At 38.7% G+C, this 27226-nt stretch overlaps 1 protein-coding gene across 1 annotated transcript in view; it reads right to left on the bottom strand.

Annotated features, from left to right (window-relative positions):
• Positions 1–27226, bottom strand: part of g (adaptor-related protein complex 3, delta 1 subunit-like garnet) — a 580467-nt gene that overhangs the window by 491664 nt on the left and 61577 nt on the right. The window contains exons 4-5 of the mRNA XM_067141336.2: positions 19777–19917; positions 4683–4812 (exon numbers count right to left, since the gene is read on the bottom strand). Coding sequence (XP_066997437.1) covers positions 4683–4812; positions 19777–19917 — 271 coding nt within the window. The remainder of the gene's footprint in view (positions 1–4682; positions 4813–19776; positions 19918–27226) is intronic.

The raw sequence follows: 27226 nt of genomic DNA, 5'->3' as shown, positions 1-27226 counted from the left end.
TTGTATCAGCACACCAGATTTTTTAAAGTTCATAATGCTCGATAGCTGCAGTCGCTAAAGTGTGGCCAGTGTCCAGTATTCGGAAGATAGTGGGTTCGAACCCCACTGTCAGCAGCCCTGAAGATGGTTTTCCATGGTTTCCCATTTTCACCCCAGGCAAATGCTGGGGCTGTACCTTAATTAAGGCTACAGCCTCTTCCTTCCCACTCCTAGCACCTTCCTGTCCCATCATCGCCATAAGACCTATCTGTGTCGGTGCGACGTAAAGCAACTTGCAAAATAAAAGAAGTTCATAACTGGTTTTCAGACACTACGGTTCAAGATCAGTGATTAAAATATTATTTAAAACATGCTACTCCCCATGGGTGAGTCGTCAAGATAAAATGCAGCTCTGCCCACCTCTCTAACAGCTTTAACTCCTTAACTGAGCTGTAATTTCCTATGTGTTCCCTATTATTTTTTAAACTTCTGATAATTTTGTGTAAGGAGTTTACATTATATCCAGGATAAATATATTTGTACAATTGTGTAGTAAGTGGTTTCAATAATGAAAATAACATGCTATCCAGATTATCACCCTATATAAAAAGGAACCACTATTATCAATTTATTCCAACAATGTTCTACATTTCCTGTTAGTAGTTCCTAACAGTGTGGTATGTCTCATAAGAAGGAACAGCACACAATGGTACATCACACTCCCTACAGCAGTATATTGCCTCTTTCCTTGCCTTATGTGAGGTACACCACACACATCTTCCTTGACTGTGCTTGGGGTGATGTTCCTGGGTTCAGGAATATGAAATGCCTGCCTATTAGGTGATCTTATTTCAAAGCTTGGCTGGCCTATTCGCCTTGGCTTCACAGCAGCAATGCCGTACTTTTCTGTCAATGATGCTGATTTTCAGTCTGAAATTTATCTGAGAATCAGCACCTCCAAGGTTCCTGAATAAAATACAGGAGTCGAACACTGTGACATCCAAAAAGATGACAGAACATTTTTATATAAAATTTCTTTAGTCTTTTCCTTGCCATTGAGGAGGTTATCATGCACTGGTCAAACATATCATCTTCCCTTTCTGTATTGTAACATACACTCATTACTGGTTTGATAATTATCCCCCAAGCTGCTTCTTTACAACTGTCACTTCCTTATCATGGATGGTTGACAACATATGAACGTCCTTTTTGTCTTTCCACTTCACTGCCGCCAACTTCTTCCTTTACGAGATGGAAAATTCCCCTTTCTCCAGTCATTTCTTCTTCACATCCTTCGGAAGCCCTTTCCTATTTATTCTAACTGTTCCAACAGCATCTGTCTTCACTTTTCAAAGCTGATCAGAGTGGAAGATGCGTAGTAATTGTCCACATGTGAAGCATCTATCCCTTTTTTTGGAAGCTTTCCAATGAGAGTAAAATCTACTTGTGATGTTTTATCTAATGTACTCATTTATAAGTCTAAAACGATTGGAGGTATTTCTGTGGTTTTTCCCTGTGTACAATATTGAATACATACCCTGACAAGGACTCGTAAACTTGCAAGGATTCCATGCCAAAATGTTATCTCTTCTTGGGAATGTATGCTTTCCACCCAAGTATACACTTCCACAAAAGCAGGCTTTCATCTAAGGCAAAATCTCTCTCAGGAGTATGCTGCTGTTGTTGTTGTTTAGTCCTCAGGCCGAAGGCCGGTTGGATCCCCAACAGCTCCACCATTAGCTGTCATAGATGGCCTCAGTAGCACTGAAGAGGCATACTAGGGAAATGAGGAGTGAGGTAGTTTCCCACTGCTTTCCTCAGGGGTGTGTGTGGACTGAAATTTCTTGATGAAATATTGTATGATAGGCCTAATCTTGAGCAGTTTAGAATTGGTATCACTTTTACTATCAAATATTGAACTGTCATTGAAAAGCACATACCTCAACAAGAGAGAAAATCTGTATTCTGTCATTACATTCCAGAAGAATGGCGTTTCTATTCCAGAAGAATGGCGTTTCTATTATGGGTTTCTTACTGAAATACATTGCCATTAATGGTTTCTGGACAATGCCTTGCAATATGAGAATGCCTATTAGCAATTTTATCTTGCCAGCACAGGTGTCTAATCATTCAAGATCCCTTTGCTTTATTAATCCCTTTTCACTTTTATGTTCTAACATTTGCTTAGCATACAAATTTGTTTGTTTAGCTATCAGATCCACCGCCAGTTCGTCACTAAGAAAATGTTCAAATATTGTCAATGGTTCGGGATTATCCTCAAAGTTAGTCAATCTCAGTATTGCCAGTAAAACTCAATCTGTTGCATGGCCCTCCAAATGCAACCCAGTCAGTCTAAGTCTTCAATTTCATCATATTCGTGCCGGTCATCATAGAATTCATCACTCGATTTGAAAGAATAAATGCCGCTTTCATCTTCACTTTCATTGGAAAGCAAGAGTATTTGCTCAGTATCACTGTTTGCTAAATTACTTTGTTTGTTTACAATCAGGTGTTTGAGCATAGAAGCCATATTGCTTCGACTGCTGACTGCATGGACAAAATGTGCACAGCCACAAGAATTCTACACAGAATGCGATATTCCATGGAAATAAAATGTAGTACTTTGTCGCAAAGTAAGTCCATTAGATGTCAGAAGTATCTATAAACTTCAGACACTTTTAAGCAGTTGACGCACTCTGTAATAAACATGCAAAATTGAATGATAGTTATAAGCTGTTCATGCAACTTGCCACGCTTATAAATGGTTGACGCAGGGAAGAGGTTCACATGGAAACCGGCTGACCAGTCTAGTAAGAGATTCTGAGAGTTAGGATATCAGTCACTATGGAATAGGAAATCTATCACCACTAGCTGGTGAATTTAAGCACCAGAAAACAGTGTCATGATTTAACAAACCACTACCATCTGAGTCACTCAGTTTGGCTGGAGTGACAGAATTCTACCTTTATTTAACATGACAGGGTCTCCTTCGTAGCAACTCAGTGAACAAAAAGCAATTCAATGGTGGCCTATCAGAATCACTGGGGCTTAGGAAGGAAGTTGTACAGGCTGACTGTGCTAACAGGATTGGTCAAGATGTGTCAGAGATCGGCAATATTCAGATATAGGGAGATAACAAGGTCAGATGATGAAGATGTTTTTCAGACATTAAAATGGGAGTGTCGAAATTGAAATTGGATTATTTAATGAGGGAAATTATGATATCCAAAGTTTCCATTAGGTAAGTAACGGAATGAATGATGTAAGTAGATTTGGTGGTTCCAACAATTAGGACCAGGGTTGTTTCAGTGTACATTCATCACATGAATAAACAGACATCAATGAAGTAAACAAATCTGATTACACTATGATTAATATACAGAGAACACAATACCACAATAATGCATAAACTCTCAATATAACTGAAGAGTATGAGAAGTAAATGGGTAAATGAGATGAAGATAAAGAAACAAACAGAAATGAGAAAAATTTATTGGACTTCATCAATTAACTCATCACATACTTTTTTTGGAATCTGCTTTCTTTTTTATAATCTGCTTTTTAGCTTTCAAACTGCTACTAGTTATTTTCGTTTATATATCGAGAGGTTTTAAGAACAAAAATAAGATAAAATATACCATTTTATTATAGCAGCATCAACAATAAGAACTTTTAAATTAGAAGAAGACCCCAAAAAACATTATGAACAAGCAAATACCAGTGACAAATGTTTGTTACTTTAAAAAAAGGGTTACTTACATATTTTACTGTGTCAAGTTTAGATAATTTGTTAGGTGAAAATGTCTCATAAGATATGAAAGCTGTCCTAAACTAATATAATGAATGTGGTAGTCCTAAGAATATGCAGGACAAATAAAGTATTGAAAAGGTGGAATCTCTCCTTCAATTGAAATTAATTGGCTTTCTGCCGCACCGACACAGACAGGTCGTATGGCGTCAATACAATTTGCTCTATGTTGTACAGACACAGATAGGACTTACGGTGATGATGGGATAAGAAAGAGCTGGGATTTGGGAATGAAGTGACCGTGGCCTTAATTAAGATACAGCTCCCAGCATTTGCCTGGCGTGAAAATGGGAAACCACGGAAAACCACCTTCAGGGCTGCCGGCAGTGGGGTTTGAACCCACAATCTCCTGAATACTGGACACTGGACGCACTTAGACTACAGTAGCTATCATTAGAGTCCTATAACTCACTTTTAAGTTGTCTAATTCTAGGGATGATAACGATGAAAGAGCAGCAGCTACTATAAAGACTATGGCAATCACAAACTGCACCCACAGTCCTGAAGAGTCCTCATCATGCAGTGAACTACAGCTCATTTACCTCGTTTGGAACACACAGCTTGGAATCTAGAAGGGTCCCCTGCTCTACAGAGTACGAGTAATGTTCAGTATCATGGTGGTCTTCAGTACACTGCACCAAAACCACAATTACCATCCTCCCCTATTGCACCAAATGTTGAAGTATTCAATAAATGAGAGAAAAGGTATATCAATTTTGTAAAAGCTAAACTCACAAGTTCAGCATTACCACAGCAATTACAGTAATACAAAAGAGCAAATAAACTTCCATGAAAAACCCTTCCTTCAAATAATTTCCCCACCACAAAATTAGATGCCACATAAGGTAAAAGCCAGTAGTCTACCCATTTTGTTACAAATGAAGTAATAACCTACCTGAGTCAGGATCTTCCAGCTTTTCTTTTAGCCTTGGAAATGCTGGTCTCAAAGCTTCAGGAAATCTAAGAAAAACTTTGTACATCATAAGAACAGCTTTCTTCCTCAAATATGGTTTGGTTGATGTTAACTGGAATCCAGAAGAGAGAACAGAATATTCAATGAGAAAAGATCAGTTTTTCATAACACCGGTGTATTACAGTAACATTAAATTACTCAAGATAAAATAAAGAGGAAGATGGTAAATAGGAGGAAATACATAATAAACAACAAAAATAACCAATTATTACTGGTCTTGTTTTTGTTATTTCATTTAGTGTCATATAGACATTACATACTACATGTATGAGGGAAAATCAATGAGTAATGCCAATATCATTTCTGTAAAAAGTTTGCAAGCAAGACAAAATGAGGAATATACATATGAAGCTGTCGTAACTGTTGCTTAACGTAAGTGCCCATCCTGACAAGTTTTAGTAAATCTTTTCAGCTGATATCATATCCAGAGAAAGTTTCCCAGATAGTACTGAAGACCCATGTGGAGCCTGCATACAGGCCAACAATTAAAACTGAAGACCTACTATGATCAGTGAAAGAGGTAAGGACCACTTACACATTTCTGCAAGTGCATGTAAGATTCTGTGCACTATGGGCATATATTGGCATGCTTAATTTCAACAGAAAACCACTGATATTATCAAAGGCATTAATAACTGAAACAGAAAGGAAGAAATTGGACGGGATAACAGACTCTATATATTATCAAGAGAGCAGAAATAAAGGAGCCTGGATGACACAGCAGCCACGACAAAAAGAATCTGCAACCAGACAACTGACACTACACTGAGCTCAGCGCCAAAGTTCTCTGAGTGCATGGAAATATTACAAGTAGTAGGAGCAAGCAGGTACAACTGCAATCCATCTTGGACATTGGAGATAGATTTGACACTCAAAAATGTAAAACGTAGTTTACAGTGAAATGCTGGAAGTGTCAAAGACAACTTGAACAAAGCCTAGCTTCGGACTCATCTATTAGCATACCTTGTTCAGAAAGTCCATTCCTTTTTGTGTGCATGATCACCCATGTATAGCCAATTTAATTTTTCCTCCTAAACATTGGTATAGGTTTGATTCCAGCTAGGTCGGGATTTTAACCTTCAGTGATTAATTCCTCTAGTTCAGGGGCAGTGCCTTCTAATGCCGTCTTAAACATTAGATTTCATCCTAGTTAGGACTTAGTCTTTACAGATGTGTAGGTCACCCATGGGCGTCAATTCAAGAGACCTGCATTAATCATGCAAGAGAGTGTGTTAATGTTAGTTGTGGTATTCAAAATTGCTCTGGTTGGAATAAATTCAACCAGGAGAAAATCACGCATATCCTAGAACACTGGTAATTTTGTTGATTATGTCATTCCAATTGTTTTCATAACTTACTATCCTGCTCTGCTTGTCACCTGTCATTCTGTTGGTTGTGATTTGATTTCCAATACACAGCAAATATTTTTTTCCAAGTGTTCAGGAGTAAGTTTATGGCATTTATCAGTTAACTCTTCACTTAAATGCACCCACCAATTCTCACTTCTAAAACATTTCCTGGATAATGATCAATATATTTCTTTTCTTTTTTTTTTGCTACTAGTTTAACGTTGCACTAACACAAAGATTTTCAGGAATGGAAGGATGAAAAAGGGCTATGATTGGCAAGGTGGCAGCCGTGGCCTTAATTTGCCCGGTAAGAAAATGGGAAACCATGGAAAACCATCTTCAGGGCTCAAAGTTCAAAGTTGTCCTAGTTAGAATAAATTCCACCAGGAGAACATCACGTGTATCCTAGTACTCTAGGACTTTTGTTGCAGATCATGTCACTCCAATGGTTTCCACTCTGCTTGTCTCCTGTCACTATCCCTTTCAGAAATTCATCCTTTCTTTATAGTAAAATATCAAGCAGTCCAAGATTTATTCCCTCTGCTCATCTGTCTGGTTCTTGAATACTCAATGTGCATTAATTTGCAAATTGTTGTCTGCCATATATAATATTTTGTACACTGCCTCATAAGAAATGTTAAAAATGCTCTGCCAAGGTTTGTACGTAGATACACAGGTGGTTTCCAATTAAATACTCAATGCCTAACAGTGACAGATGTTGAAGAGGTTGACTGGAAAAAGATGGTTTGGTTTTTCTGTAAGAGTTATGAAGCCTTCTTCAAAGATATTGCATCATCTTGAGAAGCTGCCAAGGTCCAGGCAATCATTATCATCGCCATAATACTTGTTATATCTCTGTGAATTTAAACTGGTTCATTTTTTTTTTTTTTTTGGTCCATAAAGAACTGACCTCATTCCTCAACTGTGGCCGGCACTAATACACACACTATCTTTGCAAGTAGGTCATTTTTCTTCCTATGCCTGATTCATTCTCTCTAGTTTCAGCTAAAAACATCACAATTATACGCACTGAAGGTATGTGGAACAAACTGTCCAGCTTCTTGGCTGAATGGTTCAACATATTGGTCTTCAGTTCAAAGGGTCCCAGGTTCACTTGCCAGTCAGGCCAAGGATTTTAACTGTGTATAGTTTATTTCCTTAGCTCGGGGACTACATATTTGTGTTCATCTTAACATACATTTACATTCAACACCCCACCACCAAGCACCACAGAGACACAATAGTGAATACATCCTTCTACATAAGGTTGGCAAGGGCATTCAGCCGTAAAATTGGGCCAGCTCCATATCAGGTACCGATCCCAATAAAAAAAGGTTAAAGGTCAGGAGGAAGAAGATGAAGTATGTGCAACGAATTAAAACATGCCCTAATATATTGGTGATACAGTCACACTGAAACATCCTCTTTTTGATTCACTCTGATGGTTGTAATTTGATTTCCAATACACAACAAGGTGTTAAGGAATAAGTTTATGGCATTTATAAGGTAACTCTTTGCCTAAATGCACCCACCAATTCTCACTCCCAAAAATGTTCATGGATGATTCTGTACATTAAAAACAACTGAAACTAATTGTTATGCACAACAGTTCCTCAGAACACACAAGTTTGTCTCCTCACTCGTGGGATTGTAACTGTGAGGATGTTACATTAGATGGAATGTGGACATACCTAGGAACTGTACTTATGGCAGGAGTGGACAAACACCCTGATATTGAAGAATATTTGGTCCACCAGACCCTTTTTTCCATACAATATCGATCAAACAAAAATGTCTTCACAGCATTTCCAAAAGATATCATTTTGCAGATAATCAAGTACGACCAACTGACTGCTAAGATTGATTGTACGAAGTCAGAACAATTACAGGTTCAGTGATGGTAAAGTTTAGGAATGCATACATGCATGAAGAAGAAATTTTGATAGATATGGGGGATGATTGCATGGAAAGAGCACATTCTTATCAGAGTGTACATGCCTGATAAACCAGACCAGTATGAGATTTAGTCTTACACTGAGTATGAATCCAGAAGTGGTATATTTTAAACTTTCAAATTTATTGCAGAAGTTCAAGGCTTATAGAGGAATTAGGCATCAACCATCAGGGGGGGGATTTTAGATAAAGGACACCATCTTCACCATGACACTAGTTACGGTGTAGAACTGTGCAAAATGTTACTCCTTTGAAATATATGTATGTTTGTTGCACTTTCAGAATCGACAGAGGAGTACTGAAGGAACTAGGGAATGCCATTAAAAAAAAACCTAAGTAGTTCTTGTACAAGAGTGAAAAAACTAATTACATGTACAGCTGGTTTCCACTCTTCACACAGTAAACGTTGTTCAGAATAATAAGACCAAGTGGAAAGGAGAGAAAGGAAGGTGAAGACCATAACCAACACATGAGGGGTGGGTATGGGTGTATGCGCACGTGGGGACAGAGTTTGCAGAATGCTCCTGTATTAACTATGTTCCCTGGAAAACTGTCAAGAGGACCACGAAAATTGTGTTTTTCATGTTGCTAATGGCAGTATTCAATAGTTTCATTCTGTTTAAGAAAAGTACAATAAGTGATAGGTACAAGAAATACCAGTTCAAAAACTTCAAATAGAACTGTGCAGAGAAAATGACAGAACAAAGCAAGCAAACCAAGGAGAGGGAAAAGCAGGACAGTGGGCCACATGATGGTTCTCCACTTCAACTGCAGTAACACCCATACTCACGCTACTGAGAAGACCTCCCATGAAAGATTGGCAAACCATTTACAGGGTGGTCCACAAGTCCACAAAGTACCATACAATCCCAAACACCACCCACATTTTACTTGCAAAAATACTGCTTTTGAAAAATCAGGTGCAGGTCATACTCAAGCCTATTATATAGTGGCCTCATAATACAAGAGTTGGGGCATAAGTCATGGCAAGTACTTTCTTTCCTCACACTGCACGGTGCTACCATACAACGGTCACATGTCCTAGAAAACCTGGCGCACACAGTACATGGGCACAGCATGAGATGGCAGTGTACTGAGACAAGTAACACACACAGCACAATGCGAATGCAGTAGCGAGTCGGGCTCCATGTACAATGGAAGCGACAAGGCAAAGAACAGCATGCATATAACAAACAGGTCATTTGTCATAGAGCATTTGTGGAAGCTGTGGGAATAATACCTTTCAGTATTGAGCGAGATGGGGAACAGCATTTCAGCACAGATGGGAAACAAACAGCGATGTGCAACGGTCCCAAAGACCTGTTAGTGTCCCGACTGGCGTGTCACGTGCAGTAATTAAGTTGAAAAACAAACCATCCACAGACAACTTTACGTAAAATTCCATCAAGGTGGGTGCCATGTTCACTCGCTCATGTGCAAAAAGTGGACAAGTTATGCCATATACTGTATTCTGACCACTTGGTATGATACTGACAGGAAGATGAGGAACTGCTGGAGAGAATAGTGACAAGGCATGAATTTTGGGTTAGGGCATATGAACCAAAGCTCAATACCAGGATCACCATGAAGACAGGAGTTCCGGCAAAACCCTTGCTCCGTGAAGTTGATGGTCATTCTGGCTTACGTCGTCACAGGCGTGATTACGTGTCACTTCATTGCAGATGGCACAACAGTGACAGCAAGGTACTACAGAACCTTCCTGCAGAGACAGTTACATCATGCCATGCCATCAGGTTCAAACACCTGGATCTTCTCAACAATGTCATCCTCCATGACAATAGTAGAAAACATGCAGCAGAGGCTGTAAGGAGAAAACTTCAGCACTGGGGGTGGGAAGTACTGGAACACATTCCATACTCATTGGACTTGGCTCTGTGCCATTTTGACCACATCCCCAAAGTGCAACAACCATTGTGTGAGAGACTGTTTGTGACAAGAGAGGACACTGTCAATGCCGTAAAACACGAGATTGCAAAATTCGCACACATTGAGGCGACTGACATCTCACATCTGCTGTATCATTGGCAACGTGTTGTGGACAATCTAGGGTTTACTGTAAAGGTTACTATAGTCTCTGAGAATAAACGTTATGTAGTACAATGATTTCATGCCTGACAGTTTTCTCACTTTATATCCTACACCTGATAAACCTACTCAGCATCATTCATAAATTCCACAGCACATTATGCTTTCCACTCCCCTCTGTGTATTTCCATTTGTCTGGAAGATTCTGCATTCGTGCAGAAAAAGTTGCCGCAATGTATGCCCCAACCCTCGTACAATGTTCCAGATGTGTGTTAATGGGGCTTTATATCATGCAACTTGGCAATGGCTGAAAATTTGTTCCACCACCCACTTCCATATTAACAGAACCATGCAGTGTACCAGCTAATTAATACTTCCAGTTCTCAGTGAAGAAGCATCAGTGACAACTGTGCCATGTAATTTTTGTTTCAGCAAGTTCCCAACTGACATGTTCATAGCATGGAGTTTATTACGGAACACCCTGAAACACACATGGACTTTTACATTGTCTCTCCAGCGAGACAAGTTGGAGCTAGTTGTTGCTTCTCAGAAAGTTAGAATTCCCCCTCTCAATGTGAGGGAGGCAGTTTTCTTCATCACCACCACCACTTTCCAGCTCCATTTTCCCGGGTGTGGTGTACAAGCATTTCTAACTTGCTGATTGGCCGGGGTATTACCCCTTAACCTTGAGTAGGCTAGCTCTTAACCTGACACTCAGGCGTCATTTGTGTTGTCATGATAGCGACCAGACATCAGGTGGGATGGCTTGGCAGATAAGATATGGAGAAAAACTTAGCCCTTTAAATTACTCACTTTGTTATTCTGGACTATTGTTTGTTTTAAGATCTCGTGCTTTTCTATTTTTGGTGATTTTTTCTAGAGTAGAATTATGTATAGTAATTTTAAGAGAGGTGAGGTACTTCCAGTGAGTTAAACTCTGCTTTTATGTTACGGTCTTCTCATGGAGGCTTGTTGGCCTCCCTGCCTAATGCTCGAAGTTCTGTAGCTTTGAAGCAAGCTTCCAGGTTGTTATTCTGGAGAGCAAGTACAGGGTGTCTCTTATAAACCCAGACTGAACGCACGGCGTTTGTACTCAGGTAAATTGTGAGAGAAAGAAGTAAGACAGAAGAAAATAAAAGTATGGAAATTAAAAGATAAAAGAACTCAGGAGAAATTTCAGGAGGAATTAAAACAGCACATCCCTATATCAGAATTAGAAGAAGAAGGGACCAAATTTAAAAACACATATGTAAGCTGTGCAGAGAAGATTTGTGGTAGAACTTAGGTGAGAGTGAAGGAAAAGAGACACCCTGGTGGAATGAAAAGGTGAAGGAGGTATATATAAAAGAAGAAAGCATGGCAAGAATGGAATAGAGATAGGAAAGAAGGAAGTACAATTAAGTATCAGGGAATCTCTACATATAAAATAACATGTCCTGACTGACTGATTCATCACCACCATGCTAAAACTACTGGACATAAAGAAATGAAATTTTGGGGATACATTTATATTAGAGCATAGGTGCTCACTAAGAGAGGATTTTTGGATATGCCGTCGCTAAGGGGGTGAAAATGGGGAAGAATTGTTTAAATGTGCAGATCTACATCTCAAAACTTAAAAGTTTACAGACATGAAATTTGGTATTTAGAATCTCCTTTAAAATTAAAGAAACACATACTTTTTTTTTTTTTTTTTTTTGGAAAATGCCCTTAAGGGGGGTGGGGGAAGGGTGGTGAAAAAAGAAAGAAAAAAGGGGGTTGAGTACTTTTTATGAGGATACTTATATCTCAAAAACTGAAGGTTACAGACATGAAAATAGGTATCTGGAATCTACTTTAAAAATACAGAAACATGCATTTTGGGAAGGGGATCAACTTGGGGGAGGGAGGGGTGAATAAGGAATTGAATTTTCTTTTGAGGATATTTATATCTCAAAGACTAAAAATGTTACAGACATGAAAATTTGTATTTGGAATCTTATTTAAAAGTAAAGAAACATGTATTCCTTTGTTTTCAGAAAATTACTTAAGGTGGGGGGAAAGAACTGATAAAGTTATTGAATTATTGGTATGAAGATAATGAGTAAAAAACTGAAGATGTTACAGACGTGAAAATTGGTATTTGGAATCTCCTTTAAAAATAAAGGAACACATATTCTTTTGTTTTTTGGAAAACTGAATTAGAGGGCTGAAAAGAATTGAAAAAGCGAGTGAATTTTTAAAATGAGTACTGGTGTATCTACAGTATATGTCAAAAACTTAACATGTTACAGACAAGAAACTTGGTATTTGGAAAGTCCATTAAAAATACGGGAACATGTATTTTTTGTTTTCAGAAAAGGCATTTAATGGGGGTGAAAATGAAAAAAAGAGGAATTCTTTTATGAGGATACTTATATCTCAAAACTGAAAATCCTGTAAATGTGAAAACCGGTACTTTGAATCTCCTTAAAAAAAAAAAAAAAAAGTATTTCTTTTTGTTTTCATAAAATCCACCTTGGGGTGGGGGGTGGGGGGTAGTGGACTGATGAACAGGTTGAATTATTTTTATGGGGATACTTACTGTACATCTCAAGAACTGAAGATGTTACAGATGTGGAAATAGCTATTTGGAATCTCTCTTAAAAATAAAGTAACATAGGTTTACTTTTTTGTTTTTTCGATTTGAGGGTAGACTGTTTCTCACATGTACAGTTCTATGTCACATGGTCATCTTAGCCACAAAAGACAATACCACAAACGTTTTCAAAGAGTTTCTTGGGTAAATGAAACTCAATTTTTTGGTGAGATTTTATACCGAAGAGATTTTCATATAATGTCAGAGTACAGTACCAAGGAATGATTACTATTAAATTACAAAATCCACGCAAGTAAAGCTGCGGGTAACCGCTATTTAAAGTAAGTGTAAAAAAGTGGTAAATGAGAAAGAGAAAAAATGTTGGGATTCACAAAAGACATGGAAAAGGATGTAAATGGTGGAAGAAGGATGTTGTATGGATTGATAAAAAATAAGAGAAAAGAAAAATCTACACAAAACAAGTGAAGGAAGAAAATGGAATTGTAATAACAGACCGAGAGGTGATAAAGAATAGGTGGAAAAACTATTTTGATAAACTTAAGAATGTGAGAAATTGTGCAGAAAAGAGTGTGGTAGTCAATGAGGGATGATCCAGAAATGGACAGTGATATTGCAATTGCAGAGATGGAAATGGCTGTTAAACAAATGAAAACCACAAAAGCAGCAGGGATGGATGAAATATGTGTGGAAATGATAAACACAGCAGGACCTATTGGTCAACATTGATTATATAGGCTGCTAAGGTGTATATGGAGTGAAAAGCAAGTTCCCGATGATTGGCATAAAGGTGTAATAATACCAGTACCTATTTAAGATAAGTGACAGGAAGGTATGTGACAATTATTGAGGAATTACACTGTTGTCATATGTAGCTAAAATACTGGAGAGAATAATAGAAAGGTAGATGAGAGGAAGGGTGGAAAGAAATTTAGAAGAGCAGTGTGATTTCGACAAGGCAAGTCGACGATAGACCCTATATTTACCACGAGATTACTGATGGAAAAACAGTGGAAATGTGGAAAAGATCTGGTGATTGTATTCCTTGATCTAGAAAAGGCATACAATAGTGTTAACAGAGAAAAGTTGTGGGAAATCATGGAAAGAAAAGGATGAGGAAGGCAATCAAGGGAACTAGTGAAAGCAATGTGTAAGAATTGCTTCAGTTTTGTCCAGTCTCCAGTGGGAAGAACAGATTGGTTTAGAAACTAAAATGAACTAAGACAGGGAACTGTATTGTCTCCACTTATGTTTGTAATGGTTACGGATGAAATTCTAAAGGAAACAAACGCAAGATATGGACGGGATATAAAAACATTATTCTTTGCAGATGACATAGTAATCTGAGTAGTCAACAATACAGAAGTGAAAATCCAACTAAAAGCTTTAAACGACAATATTGAGAAATATGGTATGAAAATCAGTGCGGAGAAGAGCAAAACAGTGGTGATGACAAGAAGAGAAGGAGAAGCAATCATTAGCATCAGGGGACAAAAACTTTAGGTTGTTGAATACTTCAAATATTTGAAAAGTGAAATAATGCAAGATGCAAGGTTGGATAAGGAGATCAGCAGAAGGGTACAAGTGGGAAATACGGTCTACCAGAATGTATGGAACCTGGTGTGGAACAGAGATGTTCCTATGAAATGTAAGGAGATAATGTACAAGATGTATTATACCCGTATATTAATGTATGCATCAGAGACTTGGACTCTGTCAGCAAGGAATGAGAGGAAAATTCAGGCCAGTGAGATGAAGCTCCTAAGGAGTATGGTAGGTACGACAAGGAGAGAGAGTAAGAAATATTGAGGCCAGAAATGAAATAGGGGTAGAAGGACTGAGTGATAGGATGGAGAAGAATCAATTGAGATGGTTTTGGACATGTTATGAGGATGAAGAAGGGAAGGATACCAAAACAAGTGTTGAAGATTAAGACAGAAGGAAAGAGGGCAAGAGGGAGGCCCAGAGCAAGATGATGGATGGACTCTCAAGAACAGACTAAGAAAAAGAAGACTGGACTGGAATATGATTACTGAAGAGGATTAGTGAAAGGAGAAGCAACAGTAGAGAAGTGTCATCAACACCCTGACCTGGCAGGAGCTGGACAAGGGGAAATTGAAATGAAAATGACAATGACTTCCTCTGGTGTTATTGTATGATCATAACTGTTACTTAAAAGTTGATATTTTGTCTTCTGGTAACTGACAAGGATATTTTTCCCAAAAGCAATTGTTTTCATTTGACAACCTGTCACTTAAGTGATTAAATATATCATTTTCACTTTCTGTGCAAGTAAGTTTGTTTCCTTCAATTACCACCAATTGAATGTTTTTACAAGCCTCTTTTTCCCTCTGCTCCCCAGGAATTTTCGAAGCCTGATTTAAGATATGACAACTTCTTGCAAGTTTGTTCTAATGAAGTTTTCTCCCCTCTTTTCCAAACTTTGTAAAATGTTGTTACCAGGTGTTTTGGACCGGGAAGATAGTATGACGACTAGGCCAAGAAATTGCAGAACTCTCTGACAATGGCCAAAATTTTCAGGCAAAACAACTTGGAAAATTCTTAGAGGTATTTCCTACAGTAGGAGCAGTACGTGAATATTCACAAAATTTTTCCTCTAACTTTTTGTATGTGCTCAGCTTACATGTTTATTGACATTTTATTTCCCAAAATATGGACATGCATTTAAGTGTCGAGTCTGTGCTTGTAATACGGAACTGTTAAGTACTTGAGTCAAAAGGATTCATTTATGGTATCTGTTAAAGAGGACCCATTGAAGTTAGGTTTCTGATGGTTGTATGATCATTAGCTACTGAATCTTGTGATAATATAGGGCTTCAGGACATACGAATATTAATTCCACAGTAAATACCTTTCCACATAATTTACAATTTACAGAATTATTGGCTTTACATGATCCAGACACTTGTCCAGGGTCTGCATTCTTCGTTGCCATTACCTATTTTGGAGGATTTGTCACAGGAATTATTTGTTCTGGTTATCATGAACCATATTTCACATTTCCAAAACACATCTCTAAGAAAAACAATGCTAGGTACTATTAAATTTCAGAAAATTGATTAAACAGCCCAAATAGGTTTCGTGGCAAGGTAAATCCACTATACAGACAACAAATGCAAGAATATCACTACAATAAGATCAACATGAGACTTCACACCAGCATGAATTGTCATGTATACTACACTGACTGAGCAAATGTGAAGGAATAGCGGAGCACTGATGCGCAGGTGTGTTGTCTGTGCGCCACACGCTCCCTGCGCTAGCGGCAGTTGTATAGGAGACCTTGTGAGCAGTGGCTGTGCATGTGACAGGCGTAACATGGAACGTCGTCGTGAGCTGACACCGTTCGAACGGGGTATGATGGTCAGTGCGATGGGAAGTGCGATTTCGGAAGTGGTGCGGGAATTCGGCTTCACACGATCAGCCATGCCCAGGGTGTATCACGAATGGTTGAATGCGGGTGTCACCGTCCACAACAGACGAACGACTGGCCGTCCAGCCACCCTCGATGACCGTGACCGGCGACATCTGAGACGGATTGTCCTTAGTGACAAACGGGCAACCATGCAACAAATCTCGGCTCAATTCAATACAAGCCGTGCTAGACATGTCTCCCAGTGGACATCCGTAGGAACATGGGTTGTACGGGGTATGGGAGCCGGCGCCGCACACGAGTGCCATTGTTAACCCAACGTCATAGGGCACAACGACGCGCATTTGTCGCCAGTCACCAGGGATGGACACTGAAACAATGGCATAACATGATATGGTCGGACGAATCATTATTTCAACTGCACCATGCCAATGGGAGGCACCGTGTATGGCGCAGACCACATGAAGTGATGGATCCCGCCAGCCTCGAAGGTGTGGTCCAGGGCGCTGGTGTATCTTATGGTCTGGGGTGCATTTTCCTGGTATGGAATGGGCCTCCTAGTCATTCTGGAAGAGACTTTGAAAGGTACGCGGTACGTTGAGCTGCTCGGAGACCATCTCCACCCATTTTTGGCCTTCCAGCGCCCAGACGGTTCTGCGGTGTTTCAAGATGATAACGCGCTGCCATATCGCTCCCACGTCGCCCGGGAATGGTTCCAGGAACATGCAGCGGAGGTCCAACGACTGCCATGGCCACCCAGGAGCCCCAATATGAACCCTATCGAGCATATCTAGGATGTCCTGGAAAGCAGGCTCCGTGCCATGGATCCTGCACCCATGAACAGACCAGCATTGGCGGCCGCTCTGCAAACGATTTGGTGTCAGCTACATCTAGAGGACTACCAGGGACTTGTAGACTCACTTCCACGGCGTCTCACTGCAGTTCGCAGGGCCAGAGGAGGCCCCACACGCTATTAGGTGACTATCCCATGACAATTGCTAAGTCTGTGTAAAAATCTTGCAGCATTGGGATTACCGGTGACATTTTTCACAATGACTAGTACATGCATGCTTTGTAAAACAAATTCTATCAGAAATCCCTTTTACTTTTCAGATATGAGAATGGTTTCTCTCCTGTGTAGGTTCATTCATTTGTTACCAATGTCCTTGACTGAACTAACTTCATGTCACAATATTTGCAATCATGCAGGTTGTTCTTAGCATGAGTTAATAAATGGTTTCTCAGAGTTAGAGGCAGATAAAATGCCTTGTAACATTTAGGACAAGCAAACTGTTTCTGTTCACCTTGGCTTACCGTATGATTGAGAAAACTGTCTCCTTGGTATGAAACAGCATTTCACAATGGCTTCAAGGAACAACTTTCTTCCCTATAAAAGTTGTGTACTTAGAAATCCATGTATGAACAAAAACCTTCCTTACACATTTTAAACAGAACAACTTCCGTCCAGCAAATATGTGCTATATGAGAACTAAAGGGATTGTACATCTACCACGCAGAAAACACAAGTTCATGATCAGAAGAACTGTCTGTTTTCTGTACCAAATGAAGAAATTAAGGTGATGTTCATCCTTCCCCACCCCATCTCTTCAAAATGGTTCATTCATTATCATGGTTACTTCCATCACATATACTAAACATTAATATATTTGTCTCTGAACATGTAAAAATCACTATGAAAGTCTCAACTTTCTGACATGCATCTACAAAAACATAAATGGACTATTGTCTTTCAACCAGAACATTTTATTTTCTTTGCAAGAAGTGAATGTTAGAGCTGTTTTCTTGTACTGTATGACAGAATGCATTGTCACAGACAACACAGTTATTTACAACAATGGAACCAGGAGGAAGATTAGGAATGAGATCTCCTGCCACTTATTGTAGTACTCCATTTAATCGTGATAATTTTGTGACCGAGTCCTGGTACCATAAATCAGCTCTGCCCCTTGAACAAATCCCATTTCACACCCCACATGTACCATGATAGCTTTCTGTCCTGCATTTTAGATAATCATAACTCCAGAAGCTTCCCATGTAATGGATACAAATTCATCCCTCGTCATGATATAAAAGTTTTGTTTGTTTATGTTTTTTAATACTATTTGTTTTATGTCGCACCGACACAGATAGGTCTTATGGTGACTATGGAATAGGAAACAACTAGGAGTGGGGAAGGAAGCAGCCTCGGCCTTAAGGTACAGACCTAGCATTTGCTTGGTGTGAAAATAGGAAATCGTGGGAAAACTATCTTCAAGGCTGCCGATTGGGATTGGAATCCACTATCTCCTGAATACAAAGTTCACAGTTGCGTGACCCTAACAGCACGGCCAACTCACTCGGTGATATACAAATTTCACTGGCCCATTTCTGTTTTGCCTTAGTGCACATAGATATGCAGCATACCATGCAACAGTATCACTGCGCTAAATATGTATCTAACTTTTCTATACTTCATATATTTGAGACCCAGGCTCTTTATTCATCCCCCAGAAAATCTTTTTTTTCTGTAATAATGCCGAGGAGTTTGCGTAAAGTAGGATTTAATTTCCATAATTCATGATACACAGAAAATTTCATCATAATGCTTTTATCAAAACTGTAAAGTTCTGTCTTCTTCGCACTTATCTGGAGTTAGAATTAGATTTTTTCTCCATATTGGCTTTCTCGCAATGCCCATCAATGTAACAAACTGACCTCTTTCTTCCTATAGCCTTAACAGTCCTTTCCACAGCTTTCTGTAACGGAATGCTGAGACCATTCGTATTTTCTTCCTTATAGCATTATAGAACACTGTATCTGATATTTCTACTCTGACAACTAATCACTTTGAAGGATTTCTTTGGGACATTTCTATTCTATAAAGAGCTACAGTTCTGTTAACCAACACACAAGCAATACAAAACCAATGTGATAAAAACAGGAATTTTTTTCCTCCTTTGATTCCATATAAAAAATTAGAGTGCATGATATATGTGATGGCAAGATAATGCACAAATTTAATGCGATATAGTTTAAAGTATGCTACTGGCAAAAACCCGGAACACCAACAAACCAAGCGTTCCGGCACTGAACAGTGGGAAAATTTCCCAGAGGTAAAAAATGAATGGCTTCAGTACGTGAAATGATTATGCGATGATGAATATGGAGTTTCACATGAAATGCTACAATGTAGAGCAGGTGAAATAGCAGAAAACCTGTGTATTAGCCGTATGGAACGTAAGGTGAACCGTGGCTGGACAGCCCGATTCCTGAAGTGGAAAAGGCAGAGGAGAGTATTTTGCTATGAATGCAATTAATACTTTTGTTAATATTCAGTAACATGCTCCAGAACATAATAAAATGCAATCTATTATGCAAAATCGTGAAGCTTTATTACTTCAAAAAGTATTCTAATTGTAATCAAGTTTGATTCATTACCTTTCCGCATATACTTCGCACCCCAATTTTTAAGCTCAAATTTTCAGGGTAGGGAAATGTGCGAGATATATGTAAGTAAATACAGTATATGAACATTTATAACAGGTGCTGATTCAAACTGTGAGGCACATTTTCAGAAGTTCCCTCATCAATTCTGAAGATAGAACTGAATTTTGAAAAATGAGGTATCATTTTAAAGAAAATGTAATTTGCCAGGGTCACACATTTCTCTACGAATTTAAGACAAACATTCAAACTTACCAGGGTCATAATATCATTTGCCAGATCACGAGATAGATCAGAACTGATGAAACAGGAGAGTCCTGATAGAGCTAGCCCAGCATCATACTGATTTTGACTGTTTAAGTCTTTCCGGATCATATTGGTTGTAAGCATCAGCAACTGAAACAATAACATACTTATAATCTACAGTTCATGGTTCCTAGTATTTCTCCAGACATTCAAATGATGAACACAATTTAACACCATGTAGTAAAGAAAATTATAGAGGTATAACCCTACTATCACATTGGCTAAAAATAATTGAGAAAGTCATTGACGAAAGACTTAGGTATATAACAGAAACACAGTTAGAAGATGAATATGGCTTTAGACCGAATAGATCAACAATAGAATTGATATTTACAGTGCGAACGATAATGGAAAAACATCTAGAAAAGAACAAGGAAATCATCTTCATATTTTTGGATTTAGAAAAAGTTCATGATACACTTAAAAGAAAACATGTATGGGAATGCTTACTGAAAAGGAATGTACCAAAATCATTAATTAACAGGATAAAAATGTTGTATCATGAGAGTAAAAGAAGTTTACAAGTGGAGAGTGGTGACTCAAACATTTTATACAAAAAAATGTCTCAAGCAAGTAAGTGTGCACTGTCACCATTATTGTTTATTATACTGATGGATGAAATCATAAAACGTGTAAAACAGAGTATCAGTAGTGATGAAGTGAATGCTTTGGCATTTGCAGATGAGGTGGTGATTTGGGGAAAGGGAGAAAAGGAAGTACAAAGGAGACTGACGACGTTTGGAATGAAAATCTGAAGGAGTTTGGAATGGTAATTAGTAAAAAAAGCTGTAGTCATGCACTGTGGAAAAGAGCAGTCAAGTGAACATAGACGGAGAACGGTTAGAGAATGTAAAAAAGTTTACATATCTGGGCAGCATTATTAATGGAAGTAATGAAATCAACCCTGAAATTAATAACAGACTAAGTAAAGGTACAACATTTTATCATCAAGTCAAAGAGTATGGGATGACAAAGTACCCAAGAGAACGAAATTAACATTATATAAACAGCATTTCATACCAATTGTAACATACGGACTAGAAACGCTGGTAACTAATAAGAGACAAGATAGTAAGATCCAAGCAGCAGAAATGAAATTTTTAAGAACATCGGTTAAAACGACAAGAGATAGAATTCAAAATATTAAGATCAGAGAAGAGCTAAATATAGAACCGTTAGTACAGAAGATACAGAAAGCAAAACTGAGATGGTTCGGACATGTAAAAAGAATGACAAAGGAACGGGTAACAAGAAAGGAATTGGAAAGAGAAATTAAGGGAAAGAGACCAGTTGGAAGACCGAGAAGAAGGTCGATGGATCAGATTTAGAAGGACATTAGACAAGCTGGACTGGATGTGGCGGAAGTAATGGAGCAGGAAAAGTGGAAAGACAGAAAGGAGTGGAGGAGGCGACTGGAGTGGGACATTGATGATGATTATGATGATGATCTAGTAAAGAGCAATACAGAGCAGAGTAGTAATTAAAAAGAGTGGATATTTGAATGGGTGCTCGCAAAAACGGGCTAACCAACATTTTGTCAGAACAGAGATAAATCAACTTTTGCAAATGTCAAAAAACAAAAATTATACCATAACTATAATATTTGTTTCATTATTTTATCTTGATGTAGTACCTTTAAATTATCAATACCATATATTGGAACTGTATTAAAAATGTAAAGTGCTTGGAAAAATAGGAATATAAAAATGGAAGAAAATAGACTTATGTGTTGACCTAGCTATAGTTAATAGTTTACCTTAGATTCGTAACCAAACTTTATTTTATGTTAATACAATACACAATACAAAAAAAAAGGCGATTTATACAGTAAACTAGACATAAAGATGTCGGCCCCCGTGGTGTAGGGGGTAGCGTGCCTGCCTCTTGCCCGGAGGCCCCGGGTTCGATTTCCGGCCAGGTCAGGGATTTTTCTCTCTACCTGAGGGCTGATTCGAGGTCCACTCAGCCTATGTGATTAGAACTGAGGAGCTATCTAATGGTGAGATGGTGGCCCCGGTCTCGAAAACCCAGAATAACGGCCGAGAGGATGCGTTGTGCTGACCACACAACCCGTCGTAATCTGCAGACCTTCGGGCTGAGTAGTGGTCGCTGGGCAGGCCAGAGCCCTTCCAAGGGCGTAAGTGCCGTGGGTTTTTTTTAGACATAAAGATGCTTCAGACTTATTTTGAAATATGACATAACTTTCCTCATGGGACAATCATCAGTCATATGGGTCATATTCTAATGCATTGGAAAATGATTCCTCAGTCACCTCTTGGCCATTGCCAGCTGTCAGTTCTCTGTAATACTGGTGATATATTGCAGGGACATATCAAGTAGCTCAAGCAAGTCCTTAAGCTCTGCTGGCTTTATTGGCCTCGTAACACTGTACTTTGGTGACAGCTGAACACTAGCAAGTGATGGCTGACCACCATTACTGTTCCTTTTGTGAAGGTCAACACAATCATTTTCCTCAACAATACCATATAAATATTTTAAAAATACTTAAATGGTATATCTTTCATATATAGTATGCCTAAAACTTTACTAATTAGTACTCTTTGCTTATTTACAGATACCATTCCCTTGGTTAATTTTTCTAGCAAAGGTTGAGTCCTCACAAACTTATCACTAGTCATTTTTACTACTTGAAATGGCTTTCTTACTCTAGCTCTTTTTACTAAATGCTTCCATTCATCTGGCACAAAAACACAAGAAACACCCACAGCCTCTTGTATACATGGGGATGAGGTTTGCTAATCTACATATACAGCAATGCCATCTTTACGGCCTCCTCCGTAAACGTCTGTTATCCCGATTTTGCAATAATAAAATTTGCCTAAATAAAATGGCACAAAATTCAAAGCATTGTATCTCATCACACAGGATTGCCTCATGTTAGCCCAAATCACAGAAGATACTTTGAACCTTCCGCAATTGATGGCAGCACATAATTCATTTTTTCCAAATTTGTTGGTTAGCCCATTTTTGCGAGCACCCATTCATTTGATCTCTGTAACTATTTCTCTCCTTCAATTCCATATTAAAAATTTGAGTGCATGATATATGTGGTGGCAAGGTACATGCATGAATTTAATGTGATTGAGTTTAATGTATGAACTGCTTCAGTACATGAAATAATTACATGATGATGGGTATGGAATTACACACAAAATGCTACAATGGGATACCGGTATACTCTTTATGAAAATATGGAACCAAAAATTATAATGAACAGAACCTCGATAGTCCGAACTAATTTGGACCAAAACCAGTCTGGATTTGTGAAAATTCGATTTACCGGGGTTAATTCATGGTTGAATATTCACAAGCCTAAACAGGGCAGAAAATCATAAATTAATTCTAGTACAGTATTACATTATACAGTATTGTATACTCTTATTTATGTAGTGTGCAAATATCAGTACAGTACAGTATTCAATAATATTTTATATTATTCGCAAAAAAATTCTTGTGTGGTTGTCTGAATCGATTGGTACACTTAGAACATACGACGCACGCAGTAGCCAGTGCAGCAGTCAAGGACACGCGACTGTCGTTTTGGCTAGCCTTGTATTTAGTTTTGCAATGAGCTGTGACGTGTCATCTAGTGAAATGTGTATTGAAACAGGAACCGTCCGTGATCGAACTGGCGACCGCGCAGTGTTTCATCCTTTCAAATTGTGCGCATTGTGGGCTATGATGCAACGCTTCCGGCGAGCGAGCTTGCAGCAGCCTGCTAAGACACGACTACTATGTCACGAAGCGCGTGGCCCACACGTCAGAGAACCATCTGGAAGCTGTTTTTATATCTCCGCTTCCAGATGAGATATTGACTAACGGACAATGGGACCGTGTAGCTTACAATAAGAGATAGCGCATGTCCAAATTTCATGTTAATAACTATTTTATTTAAGGAGATATCACAATGTCAAGATATCAACGACGTGTATGCTCAGGGTCAAGCCTGGGTATATAAGATGAGCGAGAGGACTGTATAGACACAGTACAGCATAGTAGAGACCTGCTGCCCGAGGTTGTGCCGGCAGTAAAGTTCAACTCTGTGCGCGAGTGTCGAGTCCGAACATTGAACCAAGTACCCGCGAGGCACAGCCGAGAACTTTAACTCCGACAGCGGTATAAATCATGCATTCCAAGTTTATCCAAATACTTAAACTTTTCACGTGACTTATAAAAGTGTTCGACATCGGACACGTTAATACAGTTTTGATAGGACTGTTGATTAACTTACAAATTAATACGAGTCCATGTGGTAACTTCTATGAGTAAATTAACCAGTTAGGACTTCGTTTGTGGAAACTATATGCTTAATACTTCATGGTTAGAAGACAGTGCCATTAACTATTTAATATTTCGTGGTGATAGTGTGATAGTCAACTGTTTCTCAACGCATCAGGAACATAGACTGTATCCTACACTGAGATCATGTGTGAAGTTGAATAAATAGACTTCATTTGAATTTCCATAAACTGCATTAACCTGACAGTCCGAACTTAGTGAAGTCAGGTTACTGTGAAGGTTCAATTATCTTAGCACAGACTTTGTTTAAAACTTATTGAACTGCATTAAACTGGCAAGTGGAACTTAGTAAGTTCAGTCTCTCATGACAAGTCAATCACCGTATTAGTGGACTTGGTGCAAATTACTGCGCATATTAGACGTGCTACTTGGAACGAACCGTGCAATATCACTCGAAGTGGTGTGTGTAAACCAACGCCCCATGCATACTCCGACCGCCCGTATTGCCACATGAACTCCCGCCGATGGAGACGTGGTAACTCCGAGGGATATGTGGCAAAAAAGTGTTCCTGGTCTGTGGTGGACGTGGTAACTCCGAGGGATACGTGGTAATGGTGTTCCTGATCCATGGTAGACATGGTGCTACAGCCTGTGAAGACACAGTTAAACGGAGCCAGTTCTTCAATAAGGTGATATGTATCTGTGTCATTAAAGAATAGTGTGAAATGTCATATCAAATAACTTTCAATTCAGCAAGTCACTTTAAAACTTTCCAGCAACTTTAATTCTCATTGAATATGATTTCAAACTCATACATTCCAATTTTCCAAATGACTTGCTATTTCTTAAAGCCAGTGTAATATTAAGTCGTACCGGTGAACTTGCTAATGAGTGGGAAATTTGAAATGTAGCCACTTTGTTACCATTTCTAAGAATTAGAACTTCATTTATCTCCATATTATGTTAGTTAATTGCAGATTGAACTTTCCCTCCAAATTTGATAGGCAGATCAAGATTGAACTTTATTTGCTTGCACCAATTAATCATTTCAGAAAGGAACTATCATAAATTTCATTAGTTCCATTTTCAAGAATGATCTTTAGTTTTCAAAGTTAACTTAATGTCATTTCTGAACTTCAAGAATGAACATTATTCACTTAAAATAACTAATTATTTCAAATTGATCTTAATTAATGTTGTCATTTATGAACTTCAAGAATGAACTTTCTTTATCCAAGTTAATTATATCAAGAAGAGATTTTGTTAATTTCATTGGTGAACTTCATTCTAAATATTTGTTGCTAACAAGATTGACAAAATCTTGTATCAGTTTAATAATAATAATGTTATTTGTTTTACGTCCCACTAACTACTTTTAAGGTCTTCGGAGACGCCGAGGTGCCGGAATTTAGTCCCGCAGGAGTTCTTTTACGTGCTAGTAAATCTACCGACACAGGGCGGTCGTATTTGAGCACCTTCAAATACCACCGGACTGAGCCAGGATCTAACCTGCCAAGTTGGGGTTAGAAGGCCAGCGCCTTAACCGTCTGAGCCACTCAGCCCGGCTATTATCAGTTTATCGAATATTAAGTGTGGACGAGAGTACAATTTGACAAATATTCAAGGAAATGACAGGCTATTCGTCTACTTTGACTGATTTTAATAAAGTTTATGTGGCCAGCATATGAAATCTTTTACTCCCTCTCTGTATAATCTCCTAAGACAGCACATGCCCTGCGAAACCGTCATGCTCAATTACACGCGTCAATGAATGCGTGTCAGTTACTGGTACAGTGTCAGTGCGTCTTAACTCGTAACCTCTGCTGTGCTGTGTTTACTGTATAGTGCTGGTTTTTGTTTTTAAAATGTCAGGCAAGTAATAATAATAATAATAATAATAATAATAATAATAATAATAATAATAATAATAATGGCGTATGGCCTCCGGAGAGGCCTGGTGCGGGTCTTTTTCTTGTTGACAGCCTGTTAGGCGACCTGAATGTCTGAAGATGAGGGCCCTACCTAGGATGATTTCTAATGATGAATACGCCATACACCCCGGGCCCCCGAGCCATTGGAATCAACCAATTAAGGTTAAAATCCCCGACCCGGCCGAGAATCAAACCCGGGACCCTCTGAACCGAAGGCCAGTACGCTGACCATTCAGCCAACGAGTCAGACAGTCTGGCAAGTGAAAACATACTGTAGTTTGGAGTCAATAATGCCATGATAAAGACAAAAGTGAAACTAAATATATTTTCTTTTACAATTTGCTTTACATCGCACCGACATAGATAGGTCTTATGGCGATTGATAGGAAAGACCTAGAAGTGAGAAGGAAGTGGCCTTAATTGAGGTACAGCCCCAGCATTTGCCTGGTGTGGAAATGGGAAACCATGGAAAATCATCTTCAGGGCTGCCGATAGTGGGGTTCAAACCCACTATATCCTGGATGCAAGCTCATAGCTGGACACCCCTAACCGCATGGCCAACTCACATGTTGGGAACTAAATTATCAGCCAAGTTTGGTGTTGGAAAAGCAACCATTAGTGATTGGAAGAGAAATCATTGCAAAATTGAGAAGTTTTGTCTATCATCATCTGAAAACACAATTTCTGAATGGCATACATCCAAAGTTTCTAATTATAAAAACATAGATGAAGCAGCATTTGTTTGGTTTTCTCAAGAAAGGGAAAGATGAAGCCCTATTTGTGCCCAGTTAATTCAGGAAAAAGCCTGGTAGTTGAATAAACTTATGGCGACTAATTTTACTGCAAGTGACAGATGGTTAGACTAGAGGAAAAGGAGGCATGGTGAAATACGTCAGCATTCAATCACTGTTGAGTCACTGTCATCATATCATCCGGCCGAATTAGCCTATGTTTCAGAATTTCCAAACATTATTTGGAACTAAAACTACTCGCCACAAGAAGTGTACATCTGCGATTAGACTGGACTTAATTGTAAGAAACTGCCAAAAAAAAGAGCCCTGCTGCAAATACAGAACTTAATGCACCTGATTTCAACATGAGCAAGGAACACATGACAGTGCTGGAGTGCAGTAATGCAGCTGGGAATAACAAGTTACCGCTTACGGTTATTGACAAATAAAGTCCCATAGCTTAAATATCATAAATGT

The sequence above is a fragment of the Anabrus simplex genome, chromosome 2, assembly GCF_040414725.1.
Source record: "Anabrus simplex isolate iqAnaSimp1 chromosome 2, ASM4041472v1, whole genome shotgun sequence".
In the NCBI taxonomy this organism is placed as follows: domain Eukaryota; kingdom Metazoa; phylum Arthropoda; class Insecta; order Orthoptera; family Tettigoniidae; genus Anabrus; species Anabrus simplex.
This window is presented reverse-complemented; position numbering and strand designations above follow the sequence as displayed.